Source organism: Pan paniscus, chromosome 23 (genome assembly GCF_029289425.2).
Source record: "Pan paniscus chromosome 23, NHGRI_mPanPan1-v2.0_pri, whole genome shotgun sequence".
Lineage (NCBI taxonomy): Eukaryota > Metazoa > Chordata > Mammalia > Primates > Hominidae > Pan > Pan paniscus.
In genome coordinates, this window is record NC_085927.1 from 48,017,310 (window position 1) to 48,042,763 (window position 25,454).

Here is a 25,454-nt window from a genome sequence, read left to right on the forward strand (position 1 = left end):
TCACTTCCTGGTTTGCAGATGGCTACCTTCTCCTTGTGCCCTCACATGGCAGAGACAGATCATCTCTTTCTTGCCTCTTCGTCTAAGGGCACTAATCCCATTCATGAGGGCTCCATCCTCATGACCTAATCACCCCCATAGTGCTCTACCTCCTAATACCATCACACGAGGGATTGGGGCTTCAACATATGATTTCGGGGGGATACATACAATCCATAGCAAAAAATATATAGTAGAAAAGGGGAATGTGTCATGTAGGAAAGAGGGGAGATAATTGTTCAAATGGTGTCAAGAAGTAGATGACAGGAGATGATGGCCTTGAATGGGGGGACCACCCTCAGCTAGACACATCGGTGCTGACAACAGGGAATGTGGAGTAGGCGGGGACAGAGGTGTGTGCATGGGGTGGAGGGAATTCTCCTCTGGCTATTTCTATTTTCTCAGCGAGACAGCAGCAGGGCTATCAGCTGAGAGTAAGCGTGGAGGGGAAGGGGCTGCAGGCTGAGGGGAGGGAGGGAGGCATGCCTTCTGGGAGAGGGGTGAACAGAGAAATGCAGAAAGATGTCAAACCACATCATAGGCTCACTGTGGCTCATGTCGTGATTTCAAAGTGAGAGCAATAGGGCCGGGCAGGGTGGTTCATGCCTGTAATCCCAGCACTTTGGGAGGCCAAGGCAGGCATATCACCTGAGGTCAGGAGTTCAAGACCAGCCTGGCCACCATGGCAAAACCCTGTCTGTACTAAAAAAAAATACAAAAATTAGCCAGGTGTGGTGGCAGGTGCCTATAATACCAGCTACTCAGGAGGCTAAGGCAGAGAGAATTGCTTGAACCCCGGAGGTGGAGGTTGCAGTGAGCTGAGAGTGTGCCACTGCACTCCAGCCTGGGCAACACAGCGAGACTCTGTGTCAAAAAAAAAAAAAAAAAGAAAGTGAGAGCAGTCAGCAAAAAGGTATGTTCCCCTAGCCATGGTGGAGAACTGAAACCAAGCAGTTCTGGGGTGGTGATGCCAGGATGACGAAGAGAGAGAGAAGCAAGGAGGCAGGAAGTATAGGTGAAGGAGTGACAATGACAGGCCATGGAGTCCATGCTGGGTACAAAGCAAGGCACATGAACGGGATGGGGCTGGGAAAAGCAGCCAGGAGCAATCCCCTGTCAATGGGGAAGAGCACTGTGTGGGTGGAGGACTAGAGGGAATGAACTGGAAAGACAGAAGGCAGAGACTGGAAAGTGGGGTGCTTGAAACTTGTATTTACGGGAGAGCTGCTGTCACTGGCGATGATAAAGGCCAGCGCGTGGTCATGTGAATGTGGAGGGTCAGGAACCAGAGGCAACGCTGAGTCAGGGGCTCACATCTTTGAGGATGTGGGGGAGCACCCCAGGCTCGTAGATACCTATCACCGGGGTGACAGCAAGTGGTATTGTAGGGTGACAGAAGATTCAAGGCTGGGGGCAAGGAGGACCCTGCCCCACCTCCAGGCCCAGTGGGAGAGGGACTGGGAGAGAAAACTCTCAGGAGGCTGCGGGGCAAGCGGGTCCTTCAAGGAGAGCCAGGTGTGGGTTACAGTGAGGAGGCAAAGGGGAGATTCAGGGAGAAGGCTGAGGCTCTGGAGGACACACGGGGGTGTGTCTCTTCCCTCCCTTCTAGAACCCCAGGCTGAAGCCACCTGGCCTCCACTCTGAGAAGCCTCTGCTGTGTCTCTGCTGGGGTGTGAGGGGTCTGCATCAGGGGACCTGCAAACCTCTTGAAAGTGGCTGTGTGAGCCTGTTCTCATTCCCCAGGGACCTCAGGGGGTCCTGGACCAAAAAAATGCCAAGGACCCTCACGCTAGAGCAGTACCTGAGTCCCCAGTTTCAAAGCCCAGCACAGGCCCTTCCTGCCCACAGGCTCCCCACAGGGCCCCTCCTCTGTCCTCTGGGCCTTTCCTAGTACCTTGTCTCTGTAGGGCCTTTCCCTCCAGCTGGTGGAGTCTTCTGGACCCCTTAAGGTCTATCTCTACCCCAGCCACCCCAGTGGAGCCTTTCCCATGCCCTCTGGTCAACACACTTGGCCTTCAGCAACCATGGGTACATCTAGCCACTCGGCAGATATTTACCGTGCACCCACAGAGAGCGTGGCACAACACCGGGCATCAGGAACGCAGAGGAGACTTGGCCCCAGGCCCTGTCCCTCAGGAGCCCTGCAGTCTGGAGGGGAAACAGATGTGGAAACAGACCCATGGCAACCTAAGGCAAGAGGGGCTGTGTCTTGGCCACATGGGGGGTGCTGAGGCTCTGACTGGGAACAGGACAGGCCCACAGAGCAGGAGCCGTGTGTCCAGCCAAGGAGTTGGGGAGGAGCATTCTTAGCAGAAGGAGAAGCAAGGGCAAAGAGGCCGTGTCGGGGACAAGGCCTGTGTAGGGAATACAAGGCCCCACTCTAAAGTTATCTCACTGAAGGCTGGGGACAGAGCCTCCTTTTCTCGCAGAGACCTGCCGCTTTCCACTCTGCTTGGTGAAGATGGGATGTGGGAGGACTGAATGGATGGAGGAGCTGGCCCCAGAGTACGTGGCCAGGACACAGGGCACTCCACTTATCTGAGGTTCCTGATAAGCAGTTTTATGGCAAAGTCCCAGTCCAGAGAGCCTCAAAAGTCAGCTCCCGGTAGGGAAGCACAGATCACAGGCTTCTATCATCCTTCCCAGGATGCCTGGGAGGTACAGCCCTGTTTCTGCTGAGATACCAGTGAGAGGCTGGCTGATTCCATCAAATGTCATCTGTTACAAGTCAATGCCAGCCGTAAATGATTAATCTGTACCAGGAACAGAAGTATCTATGCTATCATAATGTACACAGGCATATTACAAGTGACCCCTGGGGGCTTACACGGGGAGAGCCAGGGCCCCCGCACCATAGGTCAGGCAGGAAGGGCCAGGATCAGCCCAGGGGGGTGGAGCTCCACTCAGCTCGCCACACTACAAAGCAGCCCTGATGTAAGAAAGGTAAACGAGTGGGTTCTGGAGCCAGGTGACAGGGTCTGAATAATCGCTACGCTGACCAGCTGTGTGATCTCAAATTCTGCAAGCCTCTGTTTCCTCATCTGTAATAGGAGGTCAGTAATGACCCCACCTCGTGGGACTGTCGTGAGGATAACATGAGTTACTACTTAGACTAGTGCCAAGCCCAGGCATGCAGGACCTGCTGGGAAACTGCAGATGCTCCTGCTGCTGTCGCTGTCTGTATCAGCAGGGTCCAGTCTCTCCGCCCAGCAGCAGTGCTGTGGGACTCTCCGGCCTTAGGTTATACAACCCAAGAATTCAGAAGCTCCTAATTCCATCCCCCAGGTCCATCCAGAAGCTCAGCCTGGCAGCTCACTGCAGCAACAGCAGCAAAAGAACAACAGAAACTCCTCCACCTGGAGCGGAAGGCTAGCAGCCCATGCTCACTCTAACACGCGTCAAGTACTCAGGACAGTCCAGAGGCCTCTAGGGCAACACAGGAGGAGGATCGTTTAGAAGGCAGAAACTCAGCCCTGGCCAGAGGCAAGTCCAGTGCACCAGGCCTGCTCTCCACAGACTGCAGGGTGTTGAGAGGAGCTGGGAGAACACTGCAATGACCACCCCCGGCCCTGGAGAACCCCAGGGCTCCAGCAGTGCCCTGACCCTCCTCCACAGCCTCGACCCCACCCCACCCCATCGCAGCCCTCACTCCAGGTCACAGCCTAGGCCTTGGCATTACTGCTTCTGGGACCCCTGATAACCTCAAACCCTGCATCCCAGTCCCCATCCTCCACCTCCCACTTCCCAGCTCACTCCTTCAACTGCCCTCAATGCAACAGTCCTCCACCCTCCACCCAGGTGGCACAGAGGGCCTGGCACACAGCAGCCCTCAATGAATACTCTAAAGCTAAATTAATATATCACATTCATTTGTTCCACAAACCTGATCTACGCCAGGCACCTGCTGGGGGCTGGGCACACTGTCATGAACCCAACAGACACAGTACCTCCCCTCACAAAGTCTGTGGCCTACCAGGAAGGCAGGATCCCCAGTGCAGGGATGGGTGCCATGGGATGCCCAGCAGAAACTCCTAATCCAGCCTGCAGGTCAGGGGAGGGCAAGAGGAAGGGAGGCAGGCAAAGAAAGGGGAGTATTCCAGGCCACAGCAAGAGCCTGGGCAAAGGCCAGGAGCACAAGGCAGCATGAGCTGAGAACACAGAGGCAGAAACTTGATCACACTGGGCCCTTCTAAGCCATTAAGCACCTGATATGTTAAGAAAACAGGAAGCTGGCTGGGTGCGGTGGCTCACGCCTGTAATCCTAGCACTTTGGGAGGCTGAGGTGGGCAGATCACAAGATCAGGAGATCGAGACCATCCTGGCTAAGAGTAGATGGTGAAACCCCGTCTCTACTAAAAATACAAAAAAAATTAACTGGGCGTGGTGGCGGGCGCCTGTAGTCCCAGCTACTTGGGAGGCTGAGGCAGGAGAATGGCGTGAACCCAGGAGGCAGATCTTGCAGTGAGCCGACATTGTGCCACTGCACTCCAGCCTGAGCGACAGAGCGAGACTCCATCTCAAAAAATGAAAATAAAAATAAAAATAAAAGAAAACAGGAAGCCCTTGGGGAGTAAAGCAGGGGAGTGACCAATCAGATTTGCCCTCTGGAAACAGCGCTGTGACAGCAGCTTGGAAGAGGATGAGAGGAGTGCAGGCCACAGCCGGAGCAGCAGAAGACACGTGCACAACGACCGTGGTCTGGAGAAGCAAACCAGCAGCAAGACGGAGGGGGAAAGAACCTCTGATTTTCGACTGGCACGTGGCTGTCTGCAACACAGGCAACACTTCCCAGCATCCTTTGCAGTTAGCTGTGGCCATGTGACCGGGTTCTGGCCAATGCGTGCAACTTCCATGAAATGTCCCTGAGGAGGGGGAGATTGACCTTCTGCACCCTGCCCTTCCACCCTCCCTCTGGCTGGAAAGGTGGATGTGATGGCTGGATCTGGCACAGCCAGCTGCAATGATGCTATCTGCTGAAATGGAAAGGTTCGGGTGGGAGCAGGTTAGAGGGGAGAAGATAAAAAAGACTCCAGAGCTATGACTGTGAAAATAAATAAATCAATAAAAATTAGAAATAAGACAAACAAAGCCGGGCATGGTGACTCATGCCTGTAATCCCAGCACTTTGGGAGGCCAAGGCAGGCAGATCACGAGGTCAGGAGTTCAAGACCATCCTGGCTAACACAGTGAAACCCTGTCTCTACTAAAAAACACAAAAATTAGCCAGGTATGGTGGCACGCACCTGTAGTCTCAGCTACTCGGGAGGCTGAGGCAGAAGAATAGCTTGAACCCAGGAGGCAGAGGTTGCTGTAAGCCAAGATCATGCCACTGCACTCCAGCCTGGGCAACAGAGCAAGACTTCGTCTCAAAAAAATAAATACATACATACATACATACATGGAAACAACACAGCAGCACAGAGAAATGAATTGGGAACCAGAAGACATTGATTCTGTTTCTTCACTGCTTCCTGTGTATAAGTGGGATGAATCCCAAGGCTATTTTCTCATGCATAAAATGGAATACTGCCTTCCTTGCCCACCTCCATGGATTGGCAGAGAATGTGCTAACCCAACATACTTAAAAACATCCTGTAAAACTGTAATCCCAGCACTTTGGGAGGCCGAGGCAGGCGGATCACGAGGTCAGGAGATTGAGACCATCCTGGCTAACATGGTGAAACCCCATCTCTACTAAAAATACAAAATATTAGCCAGGCGAGGTGGCGGGTGCCTGTAGTCCCAGCTACTTGGGAGGCTGAGGCAGGAGAATGGCGTGAACCTGGGAGGCGTAGCTTGCAGTAAGCCGAGATCGCGTCACTGTACTCCAGCCTGGGTGACAGAGCGAGACTCTGTCTCAAAAAAAAAAAAAAAAAAGAAAACAAAAAATCCTGTAAACTATAAAGTACCACAGAATAGCTTAGGTGTAGCTAAGAAGCTGCTGACAAAGGACTAAATCCTCCTGGGATGGAGGTCTGCCCACACTGGGGCTTAAGCTGGCTGAGACAAATCTGGAATCCTGTCAAGGGATTTTACAACTGACAGAACTTGGTGATTATTGGTACGTGGAGATTAGTGGTATCCCCAGGGCCGTGTATCTCAAAAGTGGGGCTGTCCAGCTCTCCAAGGAGTGGACCCACTGCCCTGGTCAGCTGTGCCTGCAGTGGGGCTCTGGAGCTACAAGTGCAAGCCTGCCCCGTCCAGGGTCAGTCCTGATCGAGTCCAGCTGGAAGGCGGTCTGCTCAGCCCCACCTGCACTCAGAATCTGGAATGGCCCCACTGTATTAAAACTGGTGCCTGCACTGGCCACTGAGCTGCATTTAGCCCAAGCACCTGCTGTGGGTGCCACTGCCTCAGGTTCCTTGTGGAGCCAGGCTCTGAATTCTCACCTGATTGGATGGGGCCCTGATACCTGCCTTGCTCTTCTGTTGGTGGCAGCCCCTGGCCCCCAGCCTGACACTTTCAGAGACCCCTCCTGCCATGCCTCTTTAGTCAGAATGAGTCCCCAGCTGCTTCCTTCAGCCTCACTCTCACCAAAGCCCTGCATGCACCTGGGATCCAACCAGAGCCACCTGCCTGCAGGCTCACACCTCCACACCTCTGCATGGCTGGAACGACCTTATCCATTTTGTTCTGCCACACAGGCTCCTCCTCACTCTTCCAGACGCAGAGTAGCTCTCAATCACCTCCTTGTGATCCACACTGTTTCCTAGGCTCTCCCTCTGTCACAGCACTCCTCAAGGGGTGCTATGATGCCTGTTTGCACCGGACCTCCCCCACCAGACTGTACGTTCCTTAAAGACACAGGACATGTTTGTCATCTCACAGGGCCAGCCAGGACTGGCCCGAAGCCCAGGACTCTGGAGACACTGGAGGTGCTTGGTGCATGTTGAATGGATGGCTGATAGGACAGCCAGATGGATAGGTGAGCGGAAACAGGGATATCTGTCTGAGCCCAACTAGATGCCAGTCTGCCAAGCACTGCTGGGGCCTGCATTTGGAACCTTGGCTGCTTCTCCCCTTTTCCCAACCAGCTCTGCCGTCGGCCCGGTTCCCTCAGCCCTGTCCTGGCTTTTGAGCCTTCCCTTCAGGCCCAGAGGAGTCCCAGCATGCCCCAAGAGGCAACAGCTCTGTCCAGCCCTCCTGAGCAAACCCTGGGCAGCCCCTATGAGAATGGCCATGCCCTTAAAGAGCCAGGGCTAGGCCAGGTGCGGTGGCTCATGCCTGTAATCCCAGCACTTTGGGAGGCCAAGGTGGGCAGATCACCTGAGGTCAGGAGTTTGAGACCAGGCTGGCCAATATGATGAAACCCCGTCTCTGCTAAAAATACAAAAAACAGCTGGGCGTGGTGGTGGGTGCATGTAATCCCAGCTACTCAGGAGGCTGAGGCAGGAGAATCGCTTGAACCTGGGAGGCAGAGGTTGCAGTGAGCCAAGATTGCACCACTGCACTCCAGCCTGGGCAACAGAGCAAGACTGTCTCAAAAAACAAAAACCAAAACCAAAAATAAAGAGCCAGGGCTAAAGGTTCTCCCCATGGGCCTTATCTGATGTGGACACTCTCAGTCTCCCTGTCCTTCCTTCTTCCCTTTGTCCATATAGGTCGAGCCTCCAGGCCAGAAACAACCCAGGCTTCCATCCTCAGCCTCGTGCTGGGACACTGATGGGCCAGAAGTGTGGAGTCTCGGAAGCCCTTCCCTCTGGTCCAAGAGTACAGTCTCCCCTCTCTCCCACCCCTCTCCAGACCCCTCAGACAGAGACTCAAAGAAACTGCTTCTCGGCCAATAAGACCTCCAATCCGAGACGTGGGGGAGTGAAAGGAGAGAAGTATGTTCCCGCTGAGCATCACCCACCGGAATCCACTCTGTGAGTTCCTGGGGTTGACCAGGACGCAGTCCCAGGTGCGGTTGGGAGTGTTCTGGAACAGAATCAGCTGCCCTTCCTCCCGAACTCGGTCACTCGAGGTGTAGTCGGCCACAGCCACCTCCTTCACCCGGAATGGGTTAGAGAACAAGTTGGTGACGCCACTGAAGGTATTGACCAGGCGGCCAAAGAACTGCATCTTCTGCGGGGAAGGTGGGGAGGCCCCACCGTCTTCCCCTCTGTCTGGAAGAAAACGAGGTCTCTGGTCAGCCAGGCAGTCTCCCATGCCCATCTCACCCAGTGCAGCGGTTTCCTGCACAGACACCCAGATCACTCCCCACCAGCGTTGTCCCCAGATCCTGGGCCTGGAGGGATCTTAAAAGGAGGGGAAAGAAAGAGAAACAACACTGAGTGGGAGGTAAAAGTGACAGGACCCTCAGGCCAGGCTGGCTACCTAGAAGGCTGTCCCCCTGTGCTGCCACTGTGCACAGGTGACCTTAACTGCCTGCTTCCTGACCCAGTGTCCCAGCAGAGACTCAGTTTCCTCACCTGTAGTGTGTGGTATTGACCAAAGGAGATAGCACATGTGAACATACATTATAGACAGTAATGCCCTGGGCAAATGGAGGGTTCTCACTAAATAAGTTACAGAGATAACCTTTCAGCACTCAAAAAGGCTAGTATGGACCAGACACAGTGGCTCAGGCATGTAATCCCAGCACTTCGAGAGGCTGAGGCGGGCGGATCATTTGAGGTCAGAAATTCGAGACCAGCCTGGCCAACATGGCGAAACCCTGCCTCTACTAAAAATACAAAAATTAGCCAGATGTGGTGGCAGGCACCTGTAGTCCCAGCTGCCCAGGAAGCTGAGGCAGGAGAATCGCTTGAACCCGGGAGGCAGAGGTTGCAGTGAGCTGAGATCGCGCCACTGCACTCCAGCCTGGGCGATAGGGTGACTCTGTCTCAAAAAAAAAAAAAAAAAAAAAAAGAGGCCAGCATGGATCATTTCACTTCCGCAAACAAAATCAATGTCCCCCGTCCTAGATACCAAAAGGTGACCAGCATCATGTCACACTCTATCGGAGCAAGGGGATCATCGGCATTGGTCTAAATCCTTTGTTTCCTGCTACCACAGGTTTCCCAAAGAGCTCCGAGAGACAGCACACAAAAGCAAGCTCCTTGGAAATGAACGAACTGCACCTTCTGCAGGGGCAGAGTCATAGTTTCTGCCATGGAAATTATCCCCAGTGTTGATGATGGAATTAGATACCTTGTTATTTCCTAGGTTCCCAGAAAATACACTGCCTTCCTAAGGTACTGTCACCAAAGCCAGGCGCCAATCAGACGGAGGCCGCCCTCTGCCTCTGTGCCAAGATGTCACCAGACAAAAGACACTGAGGACAGAGTATGGGTGCCCTGGGGGAGAGAGGACATCTGAGTGGACACTGGGTCACAGCCACATTCTTCCCTGGCCTATGTGCTGAGCACAGGATCAACCCTGGGGACAGAAGGAAGACAAAAGCAAGGGGCCCACTAAGAGGCACATGAAAAGGAAAAAAGATCAATACTAATAATTATACCAACAAGGCACGGTGGTTCATGCCTGTAATCCCAGCACTTTGGGAGGCCGACTCGGGCGGATCACCTGAGGTCAGGAGTTTGAGACCAGCCTGACCAACATGGAGAAACCCCGTCTCTACTAAAAATACAAAAAATTAGCCAGGCGTGGTGGCGCATGCCTGTAATCCCAGCTACTTGGGAGGCTGAGGCAGAAGAATCGCTTGAACCCGGGAGGCGGAGGTTGCGGTGAGCTGAGATCGCGCCACTGCACTCCAGCCTGGGCAACAAGAGCGAAACTCCGTCTCAAAAAAAAAAAAAAAGATCATAACAACTCAAGAAAAGTTCGCAGTGTCCCATTACAAGGCTCAGTGCCATCTCTCAATGATGTCTATCTGGAATGTTCTTCCTCTCCTTTTCTGTCTGAGAAAGCCCTGATCCTTCTTCAAATCCAAGCTCAGTTCTCCCGGTTCTCAGCCTCCTCCTTAAAAATGTTTTTGTTGTTGTTGTTTTGAAACAGGGTCTGGCTCAATCATGGCTCACTGCAGCCTCTACCTCCTTCCACCTCAGCCTCCTGAGTAGCTAGGACCACAGGTGTGTATCACCAGGCCTAGGTAATTTCTTCAAAACAATTTTTATAGAGGCCAGGCATGGTGGCTCATGCCTGTAATCCCAGCATTCTGGGAGGCTGAGGAGGGCAGATCACTTGAGGTCAGGAATTTGAGACCAGCCTGACCAACATGGTGAAACTCTGTCTCTACTAAAAATACAAAAAAATTAGCTGGGCATGGTGGTGGGCACCTATAATCCCAGCTACTTGGGAGACTGAGGCAGGAGAATCACTTGAGCCTGGGAGGTGGAGGTTGCAGTGAGCCAAGATAGCACCACTGCACTGCAACCTAGGTGACAGAGTGAAGACTCTGTCTCAGAAAAAAAAAAAAAAAAATTATAAAGACAGGGTCTTACCACGTTGCTCAGGCTGGTCTCGAACGCCTGGGTTCAAGCGATCTGCCTGCCTCAGCCTCTCAAAGTGCTGGGATTACAGGTGTGAGTCACCGTGTCTGGCCTAAAATGTTCTTGATACACCATCGCCAGATGCCAGGTTCTCTCTCCTTGCTCTGGGCTCTCCCTCACTTTAAACACATCTGTACTATCACAGCCCAGCATGTTACAACTGCCCCTCCTGCCAGACTGTAAGCTTCGTCATCCTCCTACCAAACACTCCTGTGCATCTTGCTGGCACCATCCTGAAAGCTTTACGTACATTCATCATTCTGTCTGACAACCACTCTATGAACTGGTTACTATTATTATCCTCATTTTACATATGAGAACACCAAAGAACAGAGGGGTAAAGTCACGGGCCCGCGGTCACCCAGCTAGTGGGTGGAGCAGTGAAAGCTGGCACCCAGATGGGCTGGCCCAGAGTCTGAGTTTCTCAAAGGCAGCTGCTCGTCTTTTCATCTCCGTCCACAAGCTTGGCTCACAGAAAGTTTGTCAAAACAAAAATTTAACTGAGTAAATATTATGCATAGAAAAAACAAAGCCTGATAGAAAACAAACCAAGATAGACTGACAGAAAACATGCCATTGAGTAGATGAGGGTGCTGGGTTTACGGGCTTCTGTTTTTTCCTTTTCCCTATTTTCCAGATGCTATGTAAAGCGATTATAGTTTTCGAAGGAAGTAGCAGTATAGGCTGAGCCTCTGGGGGCTGCAGCCGGGAAGATGGCGACCTGTGGGACTCAGGCCTGGCCTGGAAGAGCGCAGAGAGGCTCCCCCGAGGACGGGCCCGCAGGGACGCGGAGGGGTGCTCCCAGGGAGGGCAGAGAGTCAAGAGCATCCAGCACCCATGAGCCTCAGATTGAGGGAGAAAGTCACCAGGGGTGCAGTGAAATCAAAGAAAGATTCCACACACCCCTTCGTCAATGGCCCAGCCTGTGTACCCCCCACCAGAGCCTGGGGCTAGGGGATGCCCCCCACACACCCACGACAGCATGGCCACGGAAACGACAGGCTTGGCTGGCATCCAGCCTTCAGGGTTGGCAGGAGGACGAGATGACGCAATGGAGGGAAGGTGTCTGGGACACAGGCCGATGTGGGCGCACAAACAGTGGCCATTGTTATCACTAGGTGGAAGAAAGGAAATGACAGCCACGGGGCCACATCCTGGAACACTCACGGCATTGCCAACCAGGAAGGCGGGCCAGCAGGGAGAAAGTGCTCACACGTGCTTCCTTCTGTCCCTGCCACCTTGGACCCTGGAGCCCAGGCTCTTCCCAGCACAGCTGCAAGAGGGGGATGGTGGATGAGGGCCCCCCGCATCATGCCTCACTTCATCTCTCCCCCTGGCTTCTCGCAGCCTCCTACCCTTGACCTTCCCATGGGGTAGACAATCACTTTTCCCCACTGATGACCGGCCCCTCCTGCTCCTTACCTGGGCTTCTCCCTGCACCCCCAGGATGCCCAGGTCACCTGACACAGACCGCACCTCGGCTGTATCAAGCAGCTCTCTCAAACACCACAAGCAGAAAGACAAAGACCCAAGACCTTTGGTGGTGGGGGTTGACAGTGACAATTCTGCCTGTCCAAGCCAGGCAATTTCCAGGTACCAATTTTGGTGCCCCCCTTGAGGGAAGCCAGATATTTCTGGCCGTTTTCCTTATCTCTGCTCACCCATCCCCTGTCAAAACCAAGCTTGCCTGCTGGGTTCATTGAGGGAAGACTGACAGAGAGTGTGCTGGTGTGAGGCTCCCCTGGAGGAGCTGAAGGACGGGAGGAACAAGTATTATTATCCCATCTTCCCATCTCAGAGATCAAGAAACTGAGGCCCAGAGAGGCCTTGAATTGTACATGTTCAAAGGGCAAATTAAGGCCGGGCACAGTGGCTCGTGCCTGTAATTCCAGCATTTTGGGAGGCTGAGGCAGACGGATTGCTTGAGCCCAGGAATTTGAGACCAGCCTGGGGAACATGGCAAAACCCTGTCTCTACAAAATATAAAATAAAATTAGCTGGGCATGGTGGTGTGCGCCTGTGGTCCCAGCTACTTGGGAGGCTAAGGCAAGAGGATTGCTTGATCCTCCTGAGGTCGAGACTGCAGTGAGCCAAGATTGCACTACTGCACTCCAGCCTGGGAGACAGAGCAAGACCCTGCCTCAAAAACAAAACAAAACAAAGGGCAAATTAAAGTTGATGTCCACCAAAAAACAAAAACAAACGGGCTGGGCGCAGTGGCTCACGCCTGTAATCCCAGCACTTTGGGAGGTTAAGGCGGGCGGATCACGAAGTCAGGAGATTGAGACCATCCTGGCTAACATGGTGAAACCCCGTCTCTACTAAAAATACAAAAAAAATTAGCTGGGCGTGGTGGCGGGTGCCTGTAGTCCCAGCTATTCGGGAGGCTGAGGCAGGAGAATGGCGTGAACCCGGGAGGCGGAGCTTGCAGTGAGCCGAGATCATGTCACTGCACTCCAGCCTGGGCGAGAGCGAGACTCTGTCTCAAAAAAAAAGAAAGAAGGAAAGAAAAACAAACGAAGAAACAAAAAACCTCGAGTGGGAACAGAGGGAGATCGGAGCCAATGGTAGCATCTCTGATGAGTTCCCTGGAAGTGACTACCTGGGTTCATAAAACAGTCAACAGAGAGACCCAAGACCAGTTCCTGTCTCGCCAAGTGCACGGTCCCCTGGGGGAAGGACCCCTAAAGGGGATGACTTTTTAGCTGAACTTTCCAGGAAGAACAGGAGTTTGCCAGCGGGGGAAATGGCGAGAGGCCTTCACAGCAGATGAAGCAGATCAGAACACGGAGGAAGGCAGAGATCAGGGGCTTGCTCAGCCCACCCATGAACGGTGAGCATTTTCACTGGGACTGGACGGCTCGAGAGGGGAAGGTGCCGAGAGGAGGGGCCGTGGTTAGTGCTGTGATCAACGTGAACACAGGTCACCCGGAGCCACTTGTCCAGTGGCTGCTATGTCAGTCACGCCCCTAGCCATGCCCAGGGAAGCTCCTCTTATGACGAGGAGCCAAGCCCCAGAAGAAGTGCAGTAGAGGACAAGGGACCAAGAGGGTGGCTCAGAGCGGGTGGTGAGGGAGAACTCAGTCCTAAAAATCTGGTTCCTCCTCAGCTACGAATTCCCTGAAGGACCCTGGGCAGGTCTCAGGCACAGGAGGAGCGGTCCCTGCCCTCTGATGGTTGCTACCTGCCGCAGCTGCCAGGCCCAGGCAGTCCCCTCTCCTCCCCTTTGGAAGGTCTGTGTGAAAACTGCTTTTCTGTAGTGAAAGGGGCCTGCACTTGCGTCCTCCCTGGAATGCGCTCTCCAGTTCCTGCTGGAGCCCCTGCTCATCCTTCAAGGCCCAGCTGCCCCCTCTGAATGCTCAGAGCACCAGAGTGCCCTTCCAGCCTGCACGGTTCCCAACCCAGCCTGACACCCCTCCATGCCCACTGTACGATGCAAATCCAGCTGCAGGTCTCCCTGCTGACCCTGGCCAGTGGCGCCCCATGACCTCCCAGGGAAAGCCCAGACTCCAGCATCCATGAGAGCTGGCCCAACTCACCCCTCCAGCTCATCCCTCACCTCTACTCCAGCCACGCCGCACCATCGATCTTCCCAGAACACGTCAAACTCGTGTCTCAGTGCACTTGGGGATACCACACATACGCTCCATCGGCGTAGCCCATCCTCCCCACTTTCTTAACCTGAATGTGTGCTCCACAAAGGACAAATGAACAAATCTCTTCTTATCCATGAAGATTCAGCTCAGGTGCCATCTCCTCTGAAAATTCACACCCGCACCTCCGCCCTGCAGCCTGGTGTGCCTTCCTCTTCTCCCCAGCACCCCACACCACCCAGGGCCCAGCCCACAGGAACACACACCATGTGAGAATGGGGGTGCATCTGTTGGCTTGGGCTGCTCACCCAACCCACTTTGATTTGTTTCCCTAAGCACCTGGCATGATGTTCCTGACTCACAGTGGGTGATTAATAAGTTTGGTGAATGAATGAATGAGAATGAATGAATGAACCACTTATAAGCCCATGGGGCCAGCACCTCTGAAGCCCCCGGACACACTTTATTCCCTTGAAGGTGATAACAGGGACCACACACTTTTCCCACCCACTCTGAGCTGCCATGCTCCTCTCCACAACGGATAGGGAAATATCGTGCTCAAATCCCACCAGTGGCTAATGGCCCACAAGGGGTTCGCTCTTCCACCGGGAGAACCTGTATCTAGCACCTGCACTGCTTCAGGAGCGGCCCTAAGTGATCGGACTGATCCATCCCCAGGCTTCGGTCTGGAAAGTTCAGCTTTATATATAGTCAGGGCACTTAGGCTGAGCTCACTCCTAGTCCAAGCAGGAAAGACTCCAAGCCTTCTGCTTCCTTCTTGACTAAGCCGAGAGCAGAGGAGCCGGACAGCTGCCCAAGAGGTGCGTGACAGGAACCCACAGGCAGCAGGCCAGGAAGCAGACCTCACAGGCTTGGCCACGTGGGGGATTCCAGGAGCACACACAGAACTGCCCGAGGTGGAAATCAGGCCTCACGAGCCCCAGCTGCTGACGACAGGATGTCCCATGATTGGAACAACTGTTGGATGGTCCTGGCAGCAGAACCTGGCAGCAGTGACACCCTCCTGAGCACCCTCCTCCCACCCAGTCAAGACAGAGCAGGCTGGAAACTCAGGGTCTGCTCAGAGTGCCAAGCTGCCCCAACTTCCTTCCTGTAGCTCCGTCTGTGCCACCCAGCACGGGAGCATGCCACCACACACCGGCCTCTGTCCTCTCACAAGGCCACCATGCCTCACGGTTGGCAAAGGGTTTCACACTTTTAATCCACCTCCAAGCTCACAAAGAAACAGGGAAGGCGCAGCCGGGCGCGGTGGCTCACACCTGTAATCCCAGCACTTTGGGAGGGTGAGATGGGCAGATCACCTGAGGTCAGAAGTTCAAGACCAGCCTGGCCAACGTGTGAGAAAAAAACCCCATCTCTACTAAAAACTACAAAAAAAATTAGCCTGGCGTGAAGATGGGTGCCTATAATCACAGCTACTTGGGAGGCTGAAGCAGGAGAATCTTTGAATCTGAGAGGCAGAGGCTGCAGTGAGCCGAGATCACGCCACTGCACTAAAGCTTGGATGACAGAGTGAGACTGTCTCAAAAAAAAAAAAAAAGAAACAAGGAAGGTGCAATCATTCTCCCTGTTTGGCATGTGGAGAAATCAAGGCCCCAAGAGAGGAAATGGGGTGGCAGGTTGTGGTGGGGGGTTGCCTGCCTGTGTCCTCTGACTCTTGAACAGCACTAGGCAAAGGGCTGGCCACACAGCAGGTGCTCAATCCGTGGGTGAGAAAACACTGAATGAACACAGGGGTCATCTGAGCCTCTGAACCTCCAAGGCAGCCTCCCGGCAAAATGTCCCCGCAAATGTTCCCTCTGACCCCAGCTCACTCCAACCTCTTTCCTAAGTTAGTGGGAAAGGGCTTGATCCCATCCCCTCACACCCCATCAGCACCCACTGCTGCCCAGCACCCACAGGGCGCCAGACGCTTCACCACAGTTTCAGGTAAATTGCCACTTTTTTTTTTTTTTTTTTTTTTGAGACAGAGTTTCACTCTTGTTGCCCAAGCTGGAGTGCAACGGCACGATCTTGGCTCACTGCAACCTCTGCCTCCCGGGTTCAAGCAATTCTCCTGCCTCAGCCTCCAGACAAGCTAGGATTACAGGCGCGCACCACCACACCTGGCTAATTTTTTGTATTTTTAGTAGAAACGGGGTTTCACCATGTTAACCAGGCTGGTCTTGAACTCCTGACCTCAGGTGATCCGCCCACCTCCACCTCCCAAAGTGCTGGGATTACAGGCATGAGCCACTGCGCCCGGCCGAATTGCCACATTTAACCCTCCAAACACTTGTAAGAAAAGGTCCAGGTCTCTCCACATTACACAGGAAACTGGGGCACAGGTTACACAGTTTGCCAGGATCTGAACCCAATTAGCTGGAATCCAGAGCATCAGGCTCTTAATCCTCAAACTGCCTTCAGGAGAAAGCTGAAAGAAGGTGGCTGAGCGAGGCTTGCTCAACAGGCTCTTAGATTCCAAAAGCCAAGGCCCTCGTCTCAAAATGCACTGCTGCTCACGTGAGCCAGAGCAAAATGTCCTTTCACAAAAGGAAAAAGTGTCTCTTTCATTCACTCGGCTTGGCTGGACCACAGCTGGAAGCAAACTGCCCCGAAACTGTCACTGGAGCTCCCAAGCACATGAGACAGGGGTGACTTTAAGAGATCTTTGGGCTGGTGGCACGGTACAGTGTGGCCCATGTTATGACTCACTCCACAAATATTTACTGAGATGGATTGTGGCAGGCATTGTTCTAACTGCTGAGGATACAATCGTAAACAAAACAGACTGGTCAGGCACGGCAGTTCACTCCTGTAATCCCGGCACTTTAGGAGGCCAAGGAAGGAGGATCACTTAAGCTCAGGACTTTGAGACCAGCCTGGGTAATATAGCGAGACCTCACCTCTACAAAAACTTAACAATTACCCAGGCATGGTATCTCTCATGCCTGTAAGTCCCAGCTACTAAGGTGGCTGAGGTGGGGGGATTGCTTAAGTCTAGCAGGTCGAGGCTGCAGTGAGCTGTGATTGTGCCACTGCAATCCAGCCTGAGCGACAGTGAGACCCTGTCTTAAAACAAAACAAGGCTGGGCGCAGTGGCTCACACCAGTAATCCCAGAACTTTGGGAGGCCGAGGCGGGTGGATCACTTGAGGTCAAGAGTTCAAGACCGGCCTGGCCAACATAGTGAAACCCCATCTCTACCAAAAAATACAAAAATTAGCTGGGTGTGGTGGCGTGCACCTGTAATTCCAGCTTCCTGGGAGACTGAGGTGGGAGAATCACTCAAACCCAGGAGGCGGAGGCTGCAGTGAGCTGAGATCGCACCACTACGCTCCAGCCTGGGCAACAGAGTGAGACCCTGTCTCAAAACCAAAACAACCAACCAACCAAAAAAAACCCCACAAAATCCCTGACATCCTGGAACTTATATTTTAGACAGAGCTACTAATAATAAAGAAGATAAACAGGTAAATATTTACAAAGGTTTTAGATGCCAATTAACTACTGAGGAGAAAAAACAGAGAATGGGGATAGGAAGTGCTGAGGTGGAGAGTGAAATTTTAGATTGGGTGAGGAGGGAAGTCTTCACCAAGAAATTGATCTTAAATAAATACCTGATGGAGAGAGATGAAAGTCATATGAATATCTAGGCAAAGAGAGCGCGTGCAAAGGCCATGGGGCTGGAACATGTTTAGCGAGTTCCAGGAAAAGCAAGGAAGCCAGTGACATCAGAGAGGCAACAGGGGGCCAGGCATGTGCCATGAGAGGAGAGGCCACTGCAAAGAAACAACATTTTAACAAGATCACTCTGGCTGGGTGTGGGGTAAGAAACAGAGAGGCATCATAGATAATCTCACAGCTTTGACCTGAGCAACTGAATGAATAATACTCCTATTTCCTAAGATGAGAAAGAGAGTGGGAGGGACATGTTTTGGTGAAGAGTGGGGTCAGGGATGGAGGGCAGAACTAACAGGAGCTCAATTCTAAACTCGAAGTTTGAGGCCTGGCACGGTGGCTCACACCTGTAATCCCACCACTTTGGGAGGCCAAGGCAGGTGGATCACTTGAGATCAGGAGTTCGAGACCAGCCTGGCCAACATGGTGAAACCCCACCTCTACAAAAATACAAAAATTAGTTGGGCATGATGGCGCATGCTTGTAATCCCAGCTACTTGGGAGGCTGAGGCAGGAGAATCAGGAGGTGGAGGTTGCAGTGAGCCGAGATCATGCCATTGCATTCCAGCCTGGGTGACAGAGTGAGACTCCGTCTCAAAAAATAAATAAATAAATAAATAAATACTTCAAGTTTGAAAAGCCTAAGTTTGAGGTGCTGAGTAAGCAACTAGATTTGAGTATGTCATTCCAGGGAAAGGTCTGGACTGGACTGGGGATATAAATTTGTGGGCTGACAGAATAGAGACGGCACTTAAAGAAATAAGACTGGATGAGATCACCATCCGAAAACCAGAAGAGGCATTTAAGACATGACCCTATCAAAATCCACTGTGAAAGACACAGAACATACTCTCCCAGGGAGCCACCCTCTACAAAGTGAAGTTTGTAACACACTCTTCACTACGGCCCCTTACTCCTTGCCTACCTACTTCCCCCAGCACACACACCCAATAGATGTCTGCAGACAGACAGACAGACACACACACACACACACACACACACACACACAGTATTTAAATTTCTCCTTTCTGTATCTCTTAGTGATGTCATTCTGCTGAGTAAGAGGGAAACTCCCTTTTGGGAAGTCTCTCATGTAACGAGAAAGTAATCCATGGAAGGAACAAAAAGTGTCCTAAACAGTAGCAAACCTTACACATCAGGACAATCACACAGGCTCTGGTGTCAGATTCCAGCTTCAACCTCATCGGTGTGACCTCAAGCAACTCATGCGCCCTCTTTTTCTCATGTGAAGTGAGAATATCATTGGCCACACCAAGGGTAGCCTAGAACATCAGACAGTCCGTAAATATTTGTTAGATAAACGATGACTGAATGAATGGTGAAGAGAACATATACAGAAGAGCCTGACTCACAAGAGGTGATGAACAAACACTGCCAAATGATACACTGAAAGACAAGGGACCTCCTGCTCATCCTTCTCTCCTTGTCTTCTTATTCTATCCCTTTCCCTTTCCATTCCTTTCAATTCTGCCTGTGACCCAACAGTAAAATCATGTATTTGTACAGGGCCATACTGGTTATAAAGCTTTACCTTCTACATTTTCTCATTCAAATTTTGAACCTCATGGCAGACTTACGAGGGCAGGAGGTACAGTTCCCCTGTCACAGATGAGGAAACTGAGACTTGGACAGAAAACAGCTTCCAAACTCCAGGCAGAAACTGTAACAAAAACAATGCATTCAAAAACAATGCATTCAGCCCAAGGGTGCAGCCTCAACGTTGCCAAACCAACATCCTGTTGGGCGGGTAAGAGGCAGGTGAGGGAAAGACCCAGAAGCTAGGGGGAGGTATTCGTTGGGGTCATGTGGGTAGCCCATTAAAAATACGGCCACAGGTCCCCTTGCCCTGTGCCCTCCCTGTCCCACACCCACAGGCTTGCCCCGACCCAGTCCCATGATCACCCGGGTCACATGCTCCCTGTCATCAGCTTCCAAGTCATCGGTGGGAGCAGGAGGTGGACACAGGAATAGGGGTGGGAGACTCTGGGGTGGCCAGGCTGAGGGGAAGGAGGGAGCATGTCGGGGGCAGGTCTGGAGGCACGCGAGAGAGGAAAGCCAAGGAAAAAAAGCAGGGAGGAAAGGCAGGAGAAGCAGGGAGTGAGAAATGAGTAGAGGCACCACGAAAGGTGGAGACGGAGGTGAAGTCGGGAATCAAGTGAGCACTTAGAGGAGCACAGGAAGGAAAATTAGGACGGCCAATGGGGCCTAAAGAGGCACGGAGGGTCGGGGAAAGAGAAGAGATGGATTGACTCGGGAAGTTAGGGATACTGAGGGAGACACACGGAGGAGACTGGGGTTCAGGGGAGAAACTCAGGGTCGAAGCTGGGGTCCCTGGGGTCCACAAGTTCGAGATGAGACACGGGCGGTCTCGGGATGGGAATTGGGGACGCATGGGGATGAAAAGATGGAAGGTGGGGGCACTCAGGGAGTCACATAAGGGTTAATGGAGGACATGCCTCAGAATCGGAGACACGAGGAATACCCAAAGGAGGGTCCGGCGGAGACTTGGGAGTCCGGGACGCGGAGAAGGTTGGGGAACGGACCCCAGGCCCCGCCCACCTGCGAGGTCACTCACCTCGGCTTACTCAGCACTTCTACTTCCTCCTACTTCCGCAAACAAACGGCCCTAGGGCCACGTGATGGCCTGACCACCGCTCTCCGCCAATCACTGGTGGCCCTGTCCCAGGCCTCCTCTAGGCTCCGCCCCCGCCCCCCCCCGAGGACGGAGGGAGGCGGGGTCCGCCATTTTTTTTAACTGCCCAATGGAAGGGGCTCCCTTAGCCAAGGGAGGACGAGCTTTCGGCGGGAGCCAATCCTCGGCGGCGAGGCGCGGCCATGTTTGTGCGGGGCAGAAGGTGCCCGGCTTCTTGGCAGTCATGTTGATGAGGGCCAGGAGTCCTACCCTAGTCCGCCTTCCGCCTCCTAAAGCGGCCAGAGCCTGGAGTCTGAAGTTACTGTTAATGATTGCTCGTAAAGATAAAAATAAAGGCAACAGAGGCATAGGGCATAACAAGGAGGAACCTGTTTTGATTTTTGCCAGGTAGCCTCAAGCCAGGGTTGCCAGATGTAGCATATAAAAAATACGGGATGTTCAGTTACATTTGAATTTCAGCTAAACAGCCAATACATTTTTTTCCGATAGAACAGAAATTGATTATAGCTTTTTTATTTTTCACAACTAAGGCCAAATTCCCTAGGGGAATTACCACATGTCTTTTTTTTTTTTTTTTTTTTCTTTGAGACAAGTCTCGCTCTGTCGCCCAGGCTGGAGTGCAGTGGCACGATCTCGCTCACTGCAACCTCCGCCTCCCGGATTCAAGCGATTCTTCAAGCGATTCTCCTGCGTCAGCCTCCCGCGTAGCTGAGATTGCAGGCGCCCGCCACTACGCCCAGCTAATTTTTTGTATTTTTAGTAGAGACGGGGTTTCACCATGTTGGCCAGGCTGGTCTCGAACTCCTGACCTCAAGTGATCTGCCCGCCTCAGCCTCCCGAAGTGCTGGGATTACAGGCGTGAGCCACCACGCCCGGCTCCGAAATTTTTAACATAAGTATAATATACTAAGTTTAGTATTGTGTTAAAAATGTGTGCATTGTTGTCTGGCAACACACCCTGAGCCAGTCTCAGGAAATACCTTAGCACTTTCAGTAGGAACTTGGGCAAATGATCTCTGTGAACCTCACACCCATCATCCAGGAAGTGGGCACAGTAATACAAGATTGTTGAGATATCTAGAAGTAAATTAGTCCCCATTCGTGCACATAGTGGGATTTCAATAAATGGCAGTTGTTAGGGTTAATAATGCCGATAATGAGGTATTTTGCAGAGAAGCCAGGAGACTAGACTTTAGTCACACATCTGCTTCGGACTGAGCAGGTCATGTCCTCTCTTCAGCCCACTGGCTTGGTTGGACCTTTTCTTTCCCTAATAATCACCCAACCCTAGGTCTAGATGAATCTGCCAGACTGCTCTCCATTTACGTGGGAAGTATAGTTGCGGGTGTCATTCTTGTGAAAAGAAGCGTGTAGGCCAGGTGCGGTGGCTCACGCCTATAATCCCAGCAGTTTGGGAGGCTGAGGCGGGTGGATCACTTGAGGTCAGGAGTTTGAGACCAGCCTGACCAACATGGTGAAACCCCATCTCTACTAAAAATACAAATAATTAGCTGGGTGTGCTCGCCATAGTCTGTAGTCCCAGCTGCTCGGGAGGCTGAGGCAGGAGAATTGCTTGAACCCGGGAGGCAGAGGTTGCAGTGAGCCAAGATCACGCCACTGTACTCCAGCCTGGGTGACAGAGCCAGACTCTGTCTCAAAAAAAAAAAAAAGTGTGTTTCCTCCTCAGTCCGTCTAAAGATATTAGTGCCTAGACAGGGCAGCCAATGCAACTTGCGCAAGGTTTAGTTAAGAATCTTCACAGGTTAATGAAATTAACCATCTTAACTAATATCTGTACAGAGCTTTACCAGTTACAAAGTGACTTCACTTCCATCATATCCTCGTGTCCCCATCTTACAGGTGAGGAAATTATTCCTTAAAGTAAGATTTAAAATTTGCTTAAGAGTTTCAGCTTGACTGCGCACAGTGGCTCACGCCTGTAATCCCAACACTTTAGGAGGCCGAGGTGGGCAGATCACTTGAGCTCAGGAGTTCAAGACCAGCTTGTGCAACATGGAGAAACCTCATCTTTAAAAAAAATACAAAAATTATCCAGGTGTGGTCTTGCGTGCTTTGGTCCCAGCTACTGTGCAGGGGAGGCCGGGGGGTCAAGGATGCAGTGAGCCAAGATCGCCTGCACTCCAGCCTGGGTGACAGAGCGAGACCATGTCTCAAAAAAAAAAAAAAAAGTTTCAGCTTGAAGTGGAGAGAAAAGGATAAAGACTCAGAATTCTCAATGAAAATATCTTGCCTCCACACCCCAAACAAGCAAAGTTAGAGCGATGGTTATCAAGGAGCTTGCAAAAGTCCATGCATTCCACGCACTGCCAAGCAGTCTTTCCTAAGAAAACCCACAGGGGCAACATGAGGTGTCCCATTCTTCAACAAACACCCACCCTTGCATTCAGGATTTTGCAAAGCACATTTGGAAATGCAGATACACAGGTGAATCTAAAATGCAGACAAGGGCCAGGTGCGGTGGCTCATGCCTATAATCCCAACACTTTAGGAGGCTGAGGCGGGTGGATTACCTGAGGTCAGGAGTTCGAGACCATTCTGACCAACATAGTGAAATCCCATCTCTACAAAAAAATACAAAAAAATTAGTCAGGCGTGGTGGCAGGCACCTGTAATCCCAGCTACTGGGGAGGCTGAGGCAGAAAAATCGCTTGAACCCAGGAGGCGGAGGTTGCAGTGAGCTGAGATCGCACCAGTGCCCTCCAGCCTAGGCGACAGAGCAAGACCCCATCTCAATAAATAAATAAATAATAAAATGCAGAAAAGGCCAAGGGAGGCTGGATCAATTGCTGGAAACAGTCAAAGATCCACAGAAGACATTCACAAAATAGAATCTCAGTACCTGATGAAGTTAAGTATCCCTTCCGTAGGTATTTCTGGTGGAAACCATTTAATGAGTAGATAAATCAAAAGATGGAATAGAGGGGATTATTAGGTAGCATTGAATGAGCAAGTAAAGGGATGGGGCAAGTAAGCACGAGTGTGTTCTGTAGTGCTAGCAGATGGAGCTGCTAGCAGTTAAAGTCAAAAAAACTTCTCCTGAGGTGTTGTGCTAGGCTCCTCCCATACATCAGGGAGGGCATCTGCCCTCTAAGAGCCCAGAGCACAGAGGGTCAGACTAGACGAATCCTTTCCTTCAAGGAGCTAGATGGAAATCTAACTAACATGCTAACAGTGCAATATTACACCTTTTACTTTTTTTTTTTTTTTGGAGACAGAGTCTCCCTCTGTAGCCCAGGCTGGAGCGCAGTGGCGCGATCTTGGCTCACGGCAACCTCCACCTCCCAGGTTCTAACTGATTCTCCTGCCTCAGCCTCCCGAGTAGCTGGAATTACAGGCATGCACTACCACGCCTGGCTAATTTTTGTATTTCTAATAGAAACGAGGTTTCACCAAGTTGGCCAGGCTGGTCTCAAACTCCTGACCTCAGGGGATCCACCCACCTCAGTCTCCCAAAGTGCTGGGATTACAGGTGTGAGCCACCACCCCCAGCCGACCTCTTACTTTTTTATCCTTGCAACAGCCCTGTGATATAGTACTGCCATCCCACTTTGTAGATGAAGAGAATGAGGTTCCACAAGGGAAAATTATCCCCAGAGTTGCCAATGAGAGGCAGTGCCAGTTGCCAGTGTCAACAAGAGGCAGAACCAGAATCAGCACCTGTCTTGTCTTTTCTCTCTCCAAATTCTAGGAGCACTCATTATGTGCCAGGCAGTGTTCTTGGTGCACGTGTAATCCCAGGCACTGAACAAAATGGACAAAAATCCCTGCCTTTGTGCTGCTCACATCCTGGTGGGGAAAGACGGAGAATAAACTAGATAGAGAAGGAAACAGAGAGTGTGTTTTGCTAACGTCTTTGAGTGAGGGTGTCATCATGTTAGCATCTTACATTCAAAGCACCTTAACTGTGGGATCTGGGCATGTCTATTTGAATACCTTGGCACTAGTCCTCCAATTATCTGTGTGTTTGAACTTTTTCTTTCTTTCTTTTTTTTTGGAGACAGGGTCTGGCTCTCTCACCCAGGCTGGAGTGCAGTGGGGTGATCTTGGCTGACTGCAATCTCTGCCTCCTGGGCTCAAGCGATCCTCCCATCTCAGTATCCTGAGTAGCTGGGACTACAGGTTCAGGCCACTATGCTTTTTTTTTTTTTTTCGGTAGAGTCTGGTTTTCGCCATGTTGCCTAGGCTGGTCTCGAACTCCTGGCCTCAAGCAATCTGCCTGCCTCAGCCTCCCAAAGTGCTGGGATTATAGGCATGAACCACTGTTCTTGGCCTGAACATTTTTATAATTAAAAAGTTGGAGGAAGCTGGGCACGGTGGCTCATGCCTGTAATCCCAGCACTTTGGGAGGCCGAGGCGGGCAGATCACTTGAGGTCAGGAGTTCAAGACCAGCCTGGCCAACATGGTGAAACCCCGTCTCTACTAAAAATATAAAAATTAGCTGGGCATGACAGCTGGCACCTGTAATCCCAGCTACTCGGGAGGCTGAGGCAGGAGAATTGCTTGAACCCGGAAGGCAGAGGTTGCAGTGAGCCAAGATCTTGCCACTGCACGCCAGCTTGGGCAACAGAGGGAGACTCTGCCTCAAAACAAAACAAAACAAAACAAAAAGTTGGGGGAATATATAGTGAGTTAGAGGGTGAGGAATGCTGGGGAGTAAACACAGGAAGGAGAGACCGGGGAGGGTCGCAGTTTTAACTAGACGGGCCAGGAAAAGCGTTAGAAGGGAGATAATTAAATAAAGACCTGATGGAGGCGAAGGAGTGAGCTATGTGCACAACCAGGAAAAGAGTGTTCCAGATGGAGCAAGAACAAAGGCCCTGAGGCAGAAGCCCGCCTGGCTTGTTTTAAGAGGAAAAGCAAAGAGGCTATTATAGCTTTGTTTTGGAGTAGAGAGCCAGTGGGGGTGTAGTAGGCAATAACGTTGAGGTTAAAAGGATATTGGGAGTAGAACTTGTAGGACACTGGAAACCATTTTAAGACTTTGGCTTTCAATATCAGGGCAATAGGGAACCA

General features: G+C 51.9%; 1 protein-coding gene across 36 annotated transcripts in view; it reads right to left on the reverse strand.

The window, feature by feature from the left end:
• The window catches only part of PLA2G6 (phospholipase A2 group VI), a 107,032-nt gene that overhangs the window by 75,956 nt on the left and 5,622 nt on the right, over nucleotides 1-25,454 (reverse strand). For 3 of the 36 annotated variants that reach the window (XM_063603266.1, XM_055105684.2, XM_055105677.2), the window contains exons 1-3: nucleotides 20,223-20,362; nucleotides 19,344-19,426; nucleotides 7,892-8,144 (exon numbers count right to left, since the gene is read on the reverse strand). In XM_063603266.1, the coding sequence (XP_063459336.1) occupies nucleotides 7,892-8,100 (209 nt within the window). In that variant the 5' untranslated portion in view covers nucleotides 8,101-8,144; nucleotides 19,344-19,426; nucleotides 20,223-20,362. Of the gene's footprint in view, nucleotides 1-7,891; nucleotides 8,145-19,297; nucleotides 19,427-20,222; nucleotides 21,229-25,454 lie in introns of those variants that run through there. The other 33 variants (XM_063603272.1, XM_063603267.1, XM_063603282.1 and 30 more) reach the window with 28 other exon arrangements.